General features: G+C 35.9%; 1 protein-coding gene and 1 non-coding gene across 4 annotated transcripts in view; both read right to left on the bottom strand.

The window, feature by feature from the left end:
* Positions 1-1,374: 1,374 nt before the first annotated feature.
* The window catches only part of LOC101740152 (putative odorant receptor 19b), a 52,818-nt gene continuing 36,870 nt past the window's right edge, over positions 1,375-17,322 (bottom strand). For all 3 annotated transcript variants that reach the window (XM_062674699.1, XM_062674698.1, XM_012693319.4), the window contains 5 exons: positions 16,534-16,678; positions 15,379-15,478; positions 13,182-13,295; positions 9,231-9,386; positions 1,375-1,520 (listed from right to left, as the gene is read on the bottom strand). In XM_062674699.1, coding sequence (XP_062530683.1) covers positions 1,467-1,520; positions 9,231-9,386; positions 13,182-13,295; positions 15,379-15,478; positions 16,534-16,678 — 569 coding nt within the window. In that variant the 3' untranslated portion in view covers positions 1,375-1,466. The remainder of the gene's footprint in view (positions 1,521-9,230; positions 9,387-13,181; positions 13,296-15,378; positions 15,479-16,533; positions 16,679-17,322) is intronic.
* Positions 5,082-5,155, bottom strand: Mir2816-2 (microRNA mir-2816-2). Its single transcript, NR_107413.1, has one exon. It is a non-coding gene; the product is annotated as a microRNA mir-2816-2 (primary transcript).

Genomic DNA, 17,322 nt, shown 5'->3' with positions numbered 1-17,322 from the left:
TTGCAGTTTCCGACCGCGTTGCCGGTCTGATTGCAGCAAACATTTGTCACTAATGGATGAATCGCTTATGCCTCATAATTCGACGATAGTATCGATCATTAAGCAGTTCCGGCCATACGTTATCTCATTAGCTCAGCTTAATATTGTTTACTCTATTTAATGATATACGGGACGAACAAAATCGAGTCGTGACATAGATCAAGATATTTTATTTACTTTGTCAGTTAATAAACGATTCATTGTTTTGCGTCCAAGCTTTATTATTTACTAGCTGACCCGGCGAACTTTGTTCCGCCTTAGAGGCAATAAATGAGCAGACTTTTGATTTTATCAAGGCCAATTTTTTATTTGGATAATTAATATAAATTAAAAAGCAAGTATTTTAATGATACTTTATTAGCTATGTATTTTAGTTGTTATTATTATATTTTCTTGTTATTCTTCAGTCCTTCACTCGCAATGTTTCGAACCCTAGTTGCATTACGGCTTCGGGAAAGATTTGATCGTGTTGATCACGGCATGGCTTTCTTAATGTTTACCTATCTCGGCACAATAATCTAATAGAAACTCGAAACTAACACATCAACCGGTCAACTTCAAAACTCTACTTTAATTAACCATACACTACATTAGGTTTATCTGTCAGTTGCGTTTTGTTATTCCATATCAGTTGCGTTTTGTTATACCACATTTTATATCACGTCCCCCGGGGACCTGATAAAAAGTATTGTATGTCCTTCTCCTGGTTCTAAGCTACCTCCTCACCAATTTTCAGCCAAATCAGTTCAGCCGTTCTAGAGTTATAAATAGTGTAACTAACACGACTTTCTTTTATATATATAGATAATATCAGATATTATTATTAATATCAGAAAAGGAAGTTCCTTTACTTATATTGTTTATGTTATCAGATGTTTTATTATTTTGTTTTGTTTGTTATCAATTTTTTTTAATCAGTCGATAAAAAATTGAGTTTATTTTAGGTCTGGATTAACTATAGTGATTAACCACGTTTGATGGCTCGAGTTTAAGGGCATCCTCTAAAATCACAACACATTACACGAGAACGGATTTCCGAAACACCTCAGTTCAATATTGAAAGGTCTTCACCCTGGAAAACTGTCGTAAAAAGCTGAGACGGACATAAAAACGCGAACAATGTCACACAACGGTGAGTTGTGAATAAATAGGCGGTTTCCCTTTTCTCCCTGCCTATTTAATATTCCACCCATATCACCAGAGGCGCGGAATACTTTCCTTTATTGAGAGAGGCTTTAGATCTTTTGCCGGGATTAATTTGTTCTTTTATTTTCTTTGAGATGTATCGTTTGCACCTCGGTTCTTTGTAAGTACCTCCGGAAAAGAAAGAACAAAGCTGTGCAACGTATTTTATTAACTAAAGTCGAATGCTTCTATAAGTTAAATCTGTGATCTTCTAAGTAATTTGGATGTGATCAAATAAATTTTCATTTTTTCATCTGATTCATTAGAGCGAAGCCTTTGTAAGTCCAGTTCATTACCTGTAAAAGAAAAGGGAAAAAGATGTTAATGAAACCATGTTACATTTCCTAATGAGAAGAAGGCGACTAAGTACATTTTATGTGATATTTAATTACATGGTAAGTTTTTTGTGTCTTAAGTCACGATTGTATTTGGTAATAATATCGATGTTAATACAAATTTCTCGATTAAAATGATGTTATCGTATTCACATCGTATCTAAAAACAAATTCTGTGAAAAATAAAATTTCAAAAACCCCCAGGTATGAATTAAAATTATATATTTTCCAATAACTTTTATAAACTTCAAAAAAATCAAAATCTCAATACTGGATAATATAGTGTTGAATTTTATTGATTTATTAACATTACAGGCAAAGAAAAAAGTTATTTAGAAAAAAATTTAAGTGGCAGAATATATTTAAATTGCAATTATAAAATCATGTATCCGTAATCCATATCATAAAGTCATGTACCAAATAATCATTAGGTTTGCTTTTAAAAAAATCGATAGAAAGGTAATAATCATTTCAAAACAGCTAATGAAGCTTCTTAGAACCAATTTTTATACATCTCTACGACGAGGCCCAACCCGAAACATTTTCTTATCTCATTAGGAAAGAGTTATGCAATACCAAACTTGTTCATTGAATAAAGAAATAAATTGAAGCTTTCAGCTAAGTGCCAAAAGTTTTAAGACGTCAGATTGACCCTGGCCTACTTCCACGCGAATTCATCTGATCACAATAGAATTTGATGTTGAATTTTCCGCAAGAGAAAAATCCAACGTTAGCCTACTGTACATTTTGTTATTCAGTGAAATGAGATTTATTAGACGAAAAAGAAATCGATTTTACTCATCTCTAAATCTTGGGGCAACGCTTAAGCTGAACAAAATTACAAAGCTTAACTTTTACTTAAAAGCGCTAATTACGAAAGATAAACGGTATTGTATTGTATTATATTAATTCCGTATGACTAGTTTTTAATTATGCAATGAGCCCGCGTTTGTCTCCGACCGACCTGTTTCTGGTATGAATCATTCATACCTTCGGATAATCGAGCATCGCCTTTCTGGTAGTCGGCTGCTACCCAGTATTAGATGGTAATTCATTAGCCGTATGCTCCATATGCAATAACAGTTTAAAAAAAGATGTGTGGTGTCGTGGGACACCGGATAGGAACGAAGTTCCTTATTATAAAAATAGGTATTAATTTTAAGTTCTATTCGAGTTATGAAGAAAATAAAACTGGAGGTTTCGCAACAACCTACTGTCATTCAGTAACGTGCGAACTTATTGTGGTACACTTCATTCACGGTTGTTTGCATAAGAGTTAGTGTATTGCGCAAACGAACGCTCTGAGATCGTGGTCAATGAAAGATAAAAAAATATGTTATTTTTTGTACGTTATTACCAAGTTAAGTCGTACACTGTGTTCATTACTAATTTGTACGTAATTCAAAGTTAAGTCGTACACTGTGTGCATTACTAATAAAAATCTTACGTTACGGACGTTTTTTCCCGGTTAGGGTACCCCTCCGAATCGTCCCATAAGGAACTTCGTTCCAAAAAAATTGATCTTAATTGTGTCGCGCAGTCATGGTAGTCCTACTTTACGAAATAAAAGGCACTGCATTGCATTTTTAACCTAAAAGAAGAGTTAAATGTCATATTTGTATGGATTTACTTGTAACAACAGGAAACGTGTTGATAATGCTGTTTATGGTAGCCGTTGGCGTTGTAAGTTAATTGACAAAGATTAAACAGTAGACGGCGCGTCCCAGCGGAGGCCGCCAGTCCAGAGCCACGGGCTCTGATGAATAATTCATCAACCTTCGCATTTTAATACCTGACTAAAGCTTTGTAAGCAACCATCAATGATTTTGCTTAAAGGTAAATTCCCTTTTGAACTATCGTAGTGCCAAATATCTTTTGGACTCAGTCGATGCAAGTGTTTAATTTAAAAAAAATAACTTGTCTTGTTTTTAAATTGTTTTGTTATTTTTATTCCGTTTTCTTCTACACTTTTCGATAATTGATTAACTTACGTTATTAATAGACATGAGTCTGTTGGAATTAAAACCCATAAATAAAGCTCCTCTTTAAGATATGCCCTTTTCTTTAAATGCATGTTTCCAACGAAAAATAAACGACAAACCTAAATAAATAATAAAATATGTGTATTTCATTTTTTTTCACAATGATTCTTACATTCTGATTAGATTCTTTATCTAATTTTGAGTTAAAGTTTTTTTCAACAAATGTTGTAAATGTTGCTATCGCGGTAATTACTAAAATAAATATTTAAATTCAACAGGTACACTATCGCACATTAATTTGCATTGGTTACACTTAAAATTTGTTACACATCTACGAATTTAATTACAATGGAAAATTTCCACAAAATGAAGCACCCTGAATCCTACTTAGCTAGCATAATATGTCTAAAAGTCCCGCGAATTTCAACTGGAACGATGCAGTGAATCCGCAACAAATTTAATCCTATTCCGACCTTTTGTGCTCGAGCACTCACTATTAATCTGTCGACTTAGTTTCACAGTGAGGCAGGTAGTACTTTATTTACGACATGAAATAGACAAATGGTAATGGAATCAGGTTTTTTCGGTTTAAATAAACATTTCTGTGGATTATTTTTTCGAACACTTCACTGTGTCAAATGTCAAAATTGACAAATTTAAGTGAATTTTTTTCTTGCTTAGTGAGTGGACGAGCTCATAGCCCACCTGGTGTTAAGTGGTTACAGGAGCCCGTAGACATCAACAACGTAAATACCTCCACTAGCCTTGAGACGAGACATGAGATCTAACCCCCGTATCTTTAGTCGTTCACACGACCTTAACTCGACTCGACTCAGCCTGCAACGCGCCTTTTGGTATGCTTAGTCGTAAAAATAAACTCCACTCAAACGTCCTTGGAAAATTTTTCTAACCGGAGTGGAGTAAACGAACTGTCAAGTCAAGGTACGTCGCGACGTACGTAACGTTCCTCAAGGCTGGTTTTCTATCAATGCCCAATTAGTATGTGGACCGCAAATGGAAATATATGATATTGTTGTGCAATGGCCTGGATCTGTGCATGATTCGTGCATATTTTGATAATTTAATTTTGATAATTTTTATTAATAAAGTAAATAGTTCGAGGTTAGACTCTTGCTTAGACTCGTTGTCAGACATTTGAAACTTCTTATTTTATTTACCTACATAAGAGTCATATTTTGCTTACTACTTATAAATAAAGTCAAAGCGATTATAAGTTTTATTTATATAATAATAAACTGGTGGTTGTAGAAAAGCACTTCAACAACACGATGCACTCAAAATCACACAAAAGCGGCGAATAAAAATACAAAACCGGGTTCGAAATCTAAAATAATAATGGGTTAGAAAATAAATAATACACTTTCAAATTTACCGCACGCACACATATTTACGAATAACTCAGCAACTAAAACATCAAACAAGTTCAATGCTTCTAGTGTCAAACAGACAGCGACAGCTTGACTTTGACATTAAGCAATGACCATAGACTGCAGAACTCTATGGGTTTGATACTAGCTTGATCAAATTTTCCTCAAACTGATGTTGTCGTGGTGACGCAATAACACGACTCTACCTCACTCGAGGACAGTTGAGGAATATTGTAATGGTCGACTAAAAATACCAAACTCGAGTAAGTTTGGGAGGAATGCTCGAGCATCATCGGATAAGTTAAGAGTGGAGGACTATTTGACGAAATGTCTAAAGATACGGGCATTAGTCTTAGTGTGACAGGACAAAGGCTGTCCCATCCTTTAAGCCGAAATACATTACTACTTCAAGGCAGATAGTATAAGCGGTGGTGGTACCTACCCGTGCGGACTCACAAGACGCCCTACCATTGATTTAAAAGATTTCATGAAAATAATACCACTTAATAATAACATTATTTATTATATATTGTTTAATTAAATTATATATTAATATAACTAACTACATAAGCGTATACAGCTAAAAATTTCATTACTTTATTTTAATTGCGAATTACATAAAATTTTCGTCTCAATTTTGATAATTAATGACGTCAAAAAATTTGAACCCAACCACGGATTACACGATTTCACCTTGTTTCCTTAAATTTAATTAAATGTAAACTCTTCTCAAACAATTCTATTTAGCTCGGCAAAATGGAAATCTCAGTTATCGCAGTATTGTAAAAAGAACCTAAAGGGTATCGTTGGAAACGTGTGAATTGTTTACATATGGACGACTATGAGATTTCTTTGCAAATATAATCAATATTAGGAGTGGAAGGCACAGGAGTGCAAGATCGAAAAAGATATAGAGGGTCCATTCTCTGCTTATTTCATTTCAAAGCACAGGTAAAAAGGAATGCGTTATATGAATTACATTTAACATCCATTTTTCGCTTACTGCTTTCCCGAATGTGTAAAGTTCTTATGACACTAAGAATATCGTCCTTGTCCATCGCTGTTAGACCTTGTCATCTAGCTCAATATCAATGTTGAGTTCTAATTATTTCTCTCTTCGTCCCCGTCCAATTTTGGTCAATAATACTCGTGATAGCAAGATTGGTAATTTCTGCAGCGAATGAATCATGCGTTTCAACTTAAAGGATGAAATGTTCGCTTTATATTTTGCAACTAAGATTCGAATTCATAGCTAAAAATTGCCGGCGACATCCAACGTTATGTCTGTGGAACACATAGGTGAACAGACTTAATCCAAGATGGACCGAAGGATTTATAACATATATCCTCCTCCTTCTTGCGGCGTATCCTTCAATGCTGAGGGTAGTGACCACCTTTCTGTATTACTTTCTCATGCACGATCTTCCTTCATTTGTTTCTGTCACTGGCGGTGTGGAGGGCGTTGTGAAATGTGAAATCACGAGCGGTGCGGATCCGGTTGCCCCAACGTATATAAGCAATATATAAGTATATATAAACAATTAAAAAAATGAAGTTGTTGCGGTGCGTCATTTTCTAAGTAGGGCTTTAAATCTAATAAGCCTTATTAACATTGTGTCCTGATAGCAACCAGTAACCGGTCAGAGTACAATCGTATTAAATTGACGTATAAATGATATTTTGACAAAATCAAAGTTATATCTTTTCGTTATAACAAAACGTCGATCGACTATTTTAATAATCATGACACGGCCAAGATGTCAAAGTTTTGACACAATCATTACAAAGTTCGGTATTTCTATTTGCGGTAAATCCACAACTTGCCACACAAATACAATACCTGACAGAATCCGAAGATAATTTCTGTTTGTACAGATATTTGTTGTGGACAAATTTGGAAGTTTCTAGAGTTTAGCACGATAAAATCTTTCACGAACGTTTCGGGTAATGGTGATAAATTATGCGTTCGTCGTTTTAATCTATTTTATAGATACAAAAGGGACTATCTGTATTAAAACATTTATTCGGGTCATTGAAAGAGATTGGCATTGAAGCAACAGTGAGATAAGATTAGATGAGAATAAAAACAAAATTCAAAGGTTGCTTGTCATTACTTTTAATAAACTTAATCTTTTGACTCGAGATTTATTTTATCTCTATTATTCAACGTTTTTCACACTTTTCCTTTTCTTTACAGTTCATATTGTAGCATTATTTATGGATATCTGATAACAAATTATAAAGCATGCAGAGTAAAACCGAAGAAATTTCTACTCATGTATAACCTTTTGTATAGTTATTAAGTGGTAAATGAACTGCCGAAGTATCCTAAATTTAATATATATAATGTATTATTTTATTCACATAAAAATAAAGTTTAGCGTAGTAAAACTATAGCACAAACTGAGTTGTTCTATAAAGAGAAACAACATTTAAAGCTATTGCTTCACCAGTTTTTATGTTTTTTATATTTTACAATTCAAAAATGTTTTTTTATTCAAATTAACATTTATGTCACCTCTATAACATATTAACCTCTTTATGTCATCATAAATCATATTATGGAGGTTACATATATTTCATTTCTATTAATGTGTGTGTTATATAGCTAGCATGTATTTATTCTCTTATGTTACTGTTACGGCTAAAATTTCGCGTTTTTTATTTTCAGTACCGAATTAATAATAAAATGAAAATAATAAACTATTTATCAAACCATGAATCCATTTTATTATTTCTGAACAAATTGTAATTCAATGATGTCCACGTTTTTTCATTAGAGAAAAAAAACTGTACAGTGTTTATAAATTACACTACTGCATTCTATTGTAGGCACTACTAACCCCTCGCAAGATTGAGAAACACCCGCCCTGACTGTTTCTATTAGCCATGCATTCCGGCTCGAAAGATGAACCGTTCGTATTATCATTTTCGCTGTTATATATATATATAAATGAATTGCTGTTCATTAGTCTCGATAAAACTCGAGAACGGCTGGGCCGATCTGGCTAATTTTGATCTTGAATTATTCGTGGAAGTCCAGAGAAGGTTTAAAAGGTAGATAAATATGAAAATGCTCGGAATTATATAAAAACAAACAATTTCGTTTTTCCTTTGACGTGTCCTCCGTCGGACGGATTCCTTTTGTTTTTTTAAATTTATTTTATACAAAAGCTTAGATCTTTTATTTATCAATTGAGGCACTAACAGTCTGCCGGGTCAGCTAGTTATAAATAAATTCATTTCATGATACGACTATTTAAATACGCTCTCTCTCTCTACAACATTAAATGGGCTGTTCTAAGCTTTCGCAGCTACTTACATTATAAAGACAATTTTTGGACGTTTTTTTTTATTAATTTTTTTGTTAGATGGGTGGACGAGCTCACGGCCCACCTGGTGTTGAGTGGTTACCTGAGCCCATAAACATCTACAAATAAATGTCGCCACGCACCTTGAGACATGAGTTGTAATGTCTCACGTTTAACAGTACAGTACAACAGCTGCCCCGCCCTTCAAACCGAAACGCATTACTGCTTCACGGCAGAAATGGGCAGGGTGGTGGTACCTACCCGTGCGGATTCACAAGACGTCTTACTACCAGTAAATTTTCTTACCACGATTTTCGCATATAATGAATAATAGTGTTAAATATTAATGTTTATAATTAGATGGGCTTAGATCAGTCTTTCGCAAGGTGGGCGATAACGCCCCCTTGTAGGCACTTCAAGTCTAAAGGGGGGCAGTAAGAGACCTAGAAAAAAAAAAATGTGTGCGTGTACTAGTGTACACACGTAAGAAGTGAAACTTGTTTATGGCCTTATTTTTCGAAAAATGATCTACATGCAACTTTCTAGAAATTGGTTAAATAAAGTTAAATTAGATAAAGTTTAAACAAAAGGATTTTATTATCATAGACATGAATACAAAAAAGTTAAATTAGATAAAGTTTAAACAAAAGGATTTTATTATCATAGACATGAATACAAAACAGATGGCGCGTAACGGAAAAAAGTGACGCGTAACCGAAAAGTGTGACGGTAAATTTTTTTCCAACGCCGATAAGGAAGTTTCACTTCAATATGGAGGCGTTGTGTAGAAACTTGGGAGGCGACTTGTAATTTCATCTAGGGGGACTCTTAGACACCGACTGAGCTCTCGCCATAGTGGTTTTTAGGTAGGTGAAAAACAGGGGGCGCTACAAAAGAATTTATTCTCAAAGGGGGCAGTAAACTAAATAACTTTGGGAGCCCCTGGTTTAGATAGTTTATTTGCTAATCAAAGCATTTCGAAACACTTACCTGAGTGAATGTAGTGAGTGAAACAGGAACTAGCTTCGCCGCTATCAGCTGGACGGGTTGTTGGGTTTTCGCCATGAAGAGTAGAGTGCTTACTTGAATATTCTTTGGCTGATCCAACCACGGAATTGAGAATACTGCCGTCGGTAAATACGCACACTGGAAGTAGTATTATCCAAATTTGTTACTCAAGCTTTTACGAGTTCTTAGTAGTATTACCCAAACTTGTTACTTTAGCTGTTAGTTCTTTATGCGTGCATAAGAAGATAAACTTCATAAATAGAATTTCATAATGAAAGATAATGGTTAGGGTATTGATAACTTTCAAGGACAAAAGTGCACAGTATTCGTAGTATATAAACTTTACATAGCTTTTAATAATGTAACCCGAAATAAAGAAAAATAAACTCGAATAGAGTCCTGATGGTTAGTGTGATGATAATTTTTCAAAGCAAAAGTTGAGCTCAGAACTATAAAATATTCGTAATATCGAAAATTACAAAGATTTTAATAATGTAACCCGAAATAATGAACAATAAACTTGCGTAGAGTCTTCATCGGTAGGTAGCGAATTGGCTGTGCCCCATTACTGACGTCCATTAGCAATGGTAACCACTAACCGTATGCTCGGTGGGCCATATCCTCGTGTACCTACTGTTACGCCGGTAAGAATAACGCCATCTATCGCCGAATAGTCGAACGAATATCGAAGGATCTAGTAGCACCTAGAACGTTCGAGGAGTACAATGCCATCTATTGTCAGACAGCAGAAACACAATACTCGAAATGTGTGGAGCATTCTCGATAATTCTAGATATATGGTATCGGCTATAAAAGCGTTGCAGAAATGGCACGCAGTCAGTCAGTAATCTGAATTACTCGAAGCGAAACAGCGAACGGATCACCTGAAGCGAAGCGGTAGAAGCGAATTGAGAGTTTTAAAGTGTTTGTTGAGTGTTTACGTGTTCTAAGTGCTAATACAGTGTTAACTTGTAATTAGGTAGAATTTATCCCGCACCCCAACGCGTAACACTACAAAGGAAATAAAATAAAAAAATAACAAAAATCAAATCTAAATAAAAGGAAAATTTGTCACTAGTTGTAAACCAGCGCGAGTTATATAACCTCCTTTGAGTCTAATTTATATCAAAACAGATTTGCGTTCCACTTTGAAAGTTGATATAGCCGTAATGCTTAATAAATCATTTTTACCGCCTATATTAAGTCTAATTGGATCACTTAGTGTTACGTGGATATCATAGCCCAAAGATGTGATTTTTTCCTCCTATCTATGCTGATAGTCTTGAGAGGCTATTTTAGCTTCTCTTTGGCGTGTAGGTGAGCTCACGAGGCCGGGAGTGTTGCTAACACTGGCCCTAGCAAGAGCAATTCTTCGCAGAATCTACCACCGGATCGGAAACGCGACCCACTGAGAAGATCCGGCGAGAAACTCAGTGGGCTGTGTCTATGGGTTAATTTACTCGTCGAGCCCTTCGTCGCAAGCGAATATCAAGCAAGATGTGATATCTTTAACGTGAATACAATTGAGTCTTAAGGCAGGTCACGCGGTCCTATGTATGGACTCCAATAATAATTTAACAACAGGTAGGCCCCGAGCTGGTTCATCCCTCTATGCAATAAAAGAATCAGCCCGCACGGGCAGGTGCCAACACCCTGCCTATATAATATGTCGGGAAGCAGTAATGCGATTAGGCTTGAAGCGCGGGACAGCTGCTTTGCTGTAACATTGAGACTTAGTGGGTGGCGGCGCTTACGTCTTGATGTCTATGGGATCCGGTAATCATTTAACATTGGGTGGGTCGTGAGCTCGTCCACTTATCTAAACAATTAAAAAATAAATTTCAACAGTATCGCTCAATATTGGGAATAAAGTTTATATATAATATAATTTTTTGATAATATTTTGTATCTCTTTATATCGTTAAATACAAAATGGTTTGCTTATCTACCGGTATTTTCTTCGATTTTCGCGAGCCGCAGACATAATGAAAACTACGGTTTACGATTAAATCCCACATTTTAATTGCAAAAAAAACGCAAAATTAAACTATAATAAAATAATTTTTAATTGTATTAATAGAAAAAACGCTTTTTGTTATAAAAAAAAATCGATGGTCAATCCCGAAAGTTTAATTACAGCGTGAACCATATGTGAACAGTAATTACAATGTGAATTTAAAATGTTCATTCTGTATAAAATACATTTTCGCGTTGCAATCACTAGCAATAATGAATTGACTGCATGCTTGTTATTGTGGCTTTATTAATAATTTCAAACTCATCATTGTCGCTCCGTTTACACGCGTCGGGAACAATGTAGAATAACTTAATTATTACCTCGGAAATTATGTTCAGAGTACGCCAACTGCGATGAGTACAATGTTTACTTCCGAAAGCCTATACGCGGGAGATTAATTGGTGTCACCTTAATTTACCATTAAGGCGAAGAATTCAACAAAGTTTAAACTTCGGTAAAGTTGTGTTTATGTAGAAATAATGTTTACAACTTGTTTCTTTGATTGTATCTATCTATGCGTACCGGAATTATTTATATGACTGACTAGCTGAGTCCCGCGATGCTACCCGCGGCTATGTTAAGGCGGGTGACGCCGTGGGGCGAAGGTAGTCTATAAAAAGTAGCCTAAGTTACTCCTTATATTATCATCAGCTACGTATCAGTGAAAGTCCCGTCGAAATCACTCCAGTCGTTCTAGAGATTAACCGGAAGAAACAGACAGACACAGACACAGACACAGACAGACAGGCAGACACAGATACAGTCACAGACACAAACAGGCAGACACAACAGACAGACAAAAAAAATTGTATATACATACTTACGCATTTAGTAAAAAGTGGTTATTTTATTCTTACAAACGACTCTCCAATTTTATTTATTTGTATAGATGAGAGACGTTGTACAGTTATTATTGGCATTTTAGGGAGGATTGTAGATGTTTGGGTGTCTTTCGTATTAACTTGATTCAAACCTAAATATGGCCGGGTCAAGCGTCAACTTTTTCTATTTTAAAAACCAAACCCGCAAAATTATAATTTGCGTAATTACTGGTGGTAGGACCTCTTGGGAGTCCGCACGGGTAGGTACCACCACCCCGCCTATTTCCGCCGTGAAGCAGTAATGCGTTTCGGTTCGAAGGGTGGGATAGCCGTTGTAACAATACTGAGACCGTAGAACTTATATCTCGAGGTGGGTGGCGCATTTATGTTGTAGATCTCTATGGGCTCCAGTAACAACTTAACACCAGATGGGCTGTGAGCTCGTCCATCCATCTAAGCAATAAATAAAAAAAACCTAATTAGACAAACGAGCCCTACTTAATGGTAAGACGTATTATAGCGGTCGGTAAACACTGTTAAAGGGATATCATTTCAGGGCTTCATACTACACAATTGAGGCTAGACCTCATGAGTCAATATGGTGGGGGCATTCACTTTTTGATTTCTTTGGGTAATCACTTAACACCAGGTGGGTCGAGAGTTCGTTCACTGTCTGTGCGATAAATTCTAAAATTGCGAAAAAATCCGGATGGTGCGCACCAAATCCATAACAATATCTGGAAACGAACTGTTGTATAGTTATCTAAAGTTAGGACACATAATATCTCATTCTAATTTTATTTAAATACTGTTAACTTCTAAAATGAATTTAAAATTAAATGTAAATTTATTTATTCAAATAAATCTATTTAGAGAACTGAGCTTTTATTTCGATTATGTTGGATTGGAACAGCATCATTACTTATACGTTGGAAATATTTGAAGAACAAACTACGTAACTATTATATCATTTGTGTTTTAGTAAAAAAAATCGATTGGATACCGAAATAAAATTAATCGAAAAAGTACTTTTTTAAATTTGATTTTAGTTATCAAGGCTTTCTTGTAATATTGTTTATAAATTGACATACATACCTTAACCGTTATGGTATTTCCAAAATAGCAATCCACGAACAGTATAAGAATACAAAGAGACAGATATACCAATATCCAGCCGACGGTTGTCAAATTATCTAAAGGAGACTCGATCTGCAAATAAAACTATGACTTATCACATTACTCATTTAGAAATACCTAGTCAGGTCATAAATTCTGTCACATGTTAAATGTAAAATAATTGAAACAAGTTTATTCATTATGTAACCATTCATATACCAAAATGAACTTAACAAAACATAGATTCTTATGACACTAAAGTTTATTCAAAATGACCTCCGTGATTTTGAATACAGGCCTTCAATCTGCGCGGCCAGTCGTCTATCGCAGCACGAACGAGGTCCATGTCAATATCGGCGGCTGCCTTAATCAAGGATGTCTTGAGTGACTCCAAATTGGGATGAGGCTTTGAGCACGCCTTTTCCTCCAAGTGTTGCCATATCTTGTAATCTAACGGATTCAAGTCTGGACTGGAGGAGGGCCAGTCTTCGTGCCGGATGAAGTAGATTTCACGCGCCGCCAGCCAGTCTTGTGTGCTCTTCGCTCTATGAGCTGGCGCCGAATCTTGTTGGAATACCCAGTGACTGTTATTGAACATGGTATGAGAAACCGGTTCCACAAGGTTCGTCAGGACTGTATTTTGATACACAACTGCATTCGTTTTTACACCTTTCTCACAAAAATGTACCTCTGTTAAGCCCCAATAAGAAACTCCCAAACATACCATGAGCGAGGATGGAAAATGACCTCGTTGGACACGCGGAATACGGTTGCTCGCTTCTTCACTACTGTGTGCGTACACCTTATCATTTTGTTTGATGTAGCTCTCTTCTACGGTAAAAATTTTTTCATCCGAAAAAAGAATTTCCCGATATTTTTTTCCCGCGTACCGCTTCAACAAAGCGCGGCATCTCTTCAGTCTCAGGTCCATTAGACGAGCATTCAAACGATGTCCTGTTTTTCTTCGATATGTCCGAAGCCCTAAGTCTTCATTTAACACCCTTTTCACCGTGGTTCTGCTTAACCCCATCTGAAGGGCCAACAGTTTCTGCTTACGTTTGGGATTTCTTTGAATTCGCGCCTTCACAGCTTTTATCACTGCTGGAGTCCTAACAGACCGAGGGCGACCACTTCTTGACCTGTCATCTACACTAGAGTCTTCATTGTATCGTTTGATGGTACGATAAACGAATCTTTTGGTTATATTCAAATTTTTCAGTATGTTAAAAATTTGAATTGGCGCGTAACCGCAACGATGCAACGCAATAACTGCAACACGGTCTTCTTTAAGCGTCCACTCCATATTTAAAAATGAGTAAAATTCTAAAAGTATACATTTTTATTTTCATGAACAATTTGAAATTCGAATTCAATAAACTTTTTTGTGGCCAGCATTCTAAAAGAAAAGTTTTTACTGTGTGACAATACTTATGACCTGACTAGGTACAATTGCCAAACTTTAAAAATTCACTGAGCATGAAACTTCAATTCAAAGTGTTAAATACAAACGTATATCCGTATGTAAGTATTTATATGCGCATATACGGTAGATAATGCCTTAGGCATTAAGTCCGCCAATGTAAATTTTTCATGAAGTGTAATAAATAAATATGTATAATCGCATGTCACTAAGCCCGTAACTCACTGAAATGGCGGATGAAAGGCGATTACATGCAGCAGAGATGCTAATGTTGCGATGGATGTGTGAAGTAACGAGAATGGATTGAGGAATGAATATGTTAGAGGAAGTCTGAAAGTGGCACCTGTGACAGAGAAGTTGAGAAGTGCGCGTTTGGGATGGTATGGGCATGTGTTGAGACGAAATGAAAATGAAGTTGGTAAGAGAGTGTTAACTATGAATGTGAAAGGATATAGAAGAAGAAGAACCAAGAAGAAATGGATGGATTGCGTGAAAGACAATATGTGTAAGAAGGGAGTGAGCGAAGAAATAGTATATGATAGAGGAGTATGGAAGGAGAAAATAATAATATGTTGCATCGACCTCAGATGACCGGAACAAGGGCAGGAAAATGATGATGACATGTTAAATCGCATGCAAATAGAACCTACATAATACAACTGAGACTTCAACTCTCCCCCCTCTGACTAATGAAATTTTTAAGGTACATGCAATGACTTGAAATGTTTGATGTTTATTTTTAAAAAATACACTTACAGCTAAGATCTGGACAGCAGTTGAACAAATAATACAAGCGCTAATAAACAGCATCGATGACAGTTGCCCCCCAAAAGTGACCTGTATTGTTTCAATGAACCTGAAGTATAAAGTAAGTGAAGCATAAACATATTATTGTTACCGTTGTAGACGACCACATGGTACATGGTCTGCAAGGCTTAGGGCCAAGACACTGTTTACCTTTGAGTTCTCACCATAAGGGACGTCAAAGAACGAAATGTCAAAGCACCCAGGGAGCACCATGTAAGGAAGTTCATCGCAAGTTCTATATATGCATATATTTTAAGTAAAATATTCATTACTGTTCTAAAACAGTATTCAATATTAACATTAATCATACCAACACTGACTAGTACCTATTTCTACCATAGCGGGTCGATGACGGTATACGACAAGTATTACTAAAAATAAAGAAAACTATACAAAAAAAAAGTATTATAATAACTGTAGATTATATTGGTAAGAAAAGTCATGAAGTCAAATGTACAAAATCAGTAAGATGATAACGTGCATTTTCAATGGAAAAGATCAAAATGGGTCATTTGACGCCTTATGGTATATTTAGTGTTAAAAAATAGATACTAAGCATTCTGCGGTGGATCGATCAAATTAAAACTACAGTGGAGGTCCCCTAAATTAGTGCAGTAGGATAGTCTCGAGGAGGGAGAGACGGCGGGACATCGTGAGATGCGTCAAGTTTGCCGTCTCCAACCCTATGATCACGACAACTCACCACTGACCACTTTGGAGGTTTTTTTAATTGCTTAGATGGGTGGACGAGCTCATAGCCCACCTGGTGTTATGTGGTTACTAGAGCCCATAGACATCTTCGACGTAAATGCGTCACCCACCTTGAGATATAAGTTCTAAGGTCTCAAGTATAGTTACAACGGCTGCCCCACCCTTCAAACCGAAACGCATTACTGCTTTACGGCAGAAATAGGCAGAGTGGTGGTACCTACCCGTGCGGACTCACAAGAGGTCTTACCACCAGTAAAAAGAGCAAAACGATTGAGAAAAAGAAGAAGAGACACAAAACACCTTTTTTCACCTTCAATTAATTTACTTGCATTAAAAGGCACTACCGGTATTTGAAATGTATCTAGAAAATAATTTAAATTAAATCAAACTTACCTCATAATACAGCTATGATGAAAGACGTATTCTCTGAATAGCTCCTTAAATGCTTCATTTCCATCGCAGCCCCTTTCAGTAGCAGTCGCTTTAACAAACTCTTTCATATTTTCCATGTTATAAATTAAAACGTTCAATTGACTGACTGGAAAGTAAATGAAAAAAAAAACAGATTGACTTTGGTTCTAAGTTAGCTATTTGTGACTATTTTTGATTCAATTAAAGCTTTTGACTTGATTGCCCAATGAGATTTCGATGCGATAAATAGGTGGACGAAGTGACGACCCTGCTGGCGAAATATAATCAGGTTGGGCAGTCTGACGATTATTGTTCATTCGATTATTGTTAAATCTCTTCTCGTATCTTATTTCATTTAATAAGTTTTTTTCACGACTATCGGCTCTAACATAATTACATTAACATTTATTAATAGACAAACTCATGGCTCTCTTTGTCCTTGTATTGTGACCTGTCTTAGATGGTATCCAAAAATTGTTTGTGTGTTTTTTCAATGATCTAATTTCGATAGCTCATTTGTCTAGTGGCTAGTCATTGTGGCTATTATAATGATGCTACAGCACGGAATCTCCATCAGCATCAGATTCTTTGTTGAGGACATTGGTATGTGTTTGACATCGTAATCTGAGACAAAATACTCGTTTAGGAGTATCAGACGATCCAATTTAATTTGAAAACCATCGAAAAACCCCAAAGACGTTTATCGTATAGATCACAAAACGCACCTTCTTCAGACAAATAACAAAAGGATCGTGCATCATTAACAAGCGT

The sequence above is a fragment of the Bombyx mori genome, chromosome 21, assembly GCF_030269925.1.
Source record: "Bombyx mori chromosome 21, ASM3026992v2".
NCBI lineage: Eukaryota > Metazoa > Arthropoda > Insecta > Lepidoptera > Bombycidae > Bombyx > Bombyx mori.
This window is presented reverse-complemented; position numbering and strand designations above follow the sequence as displayed.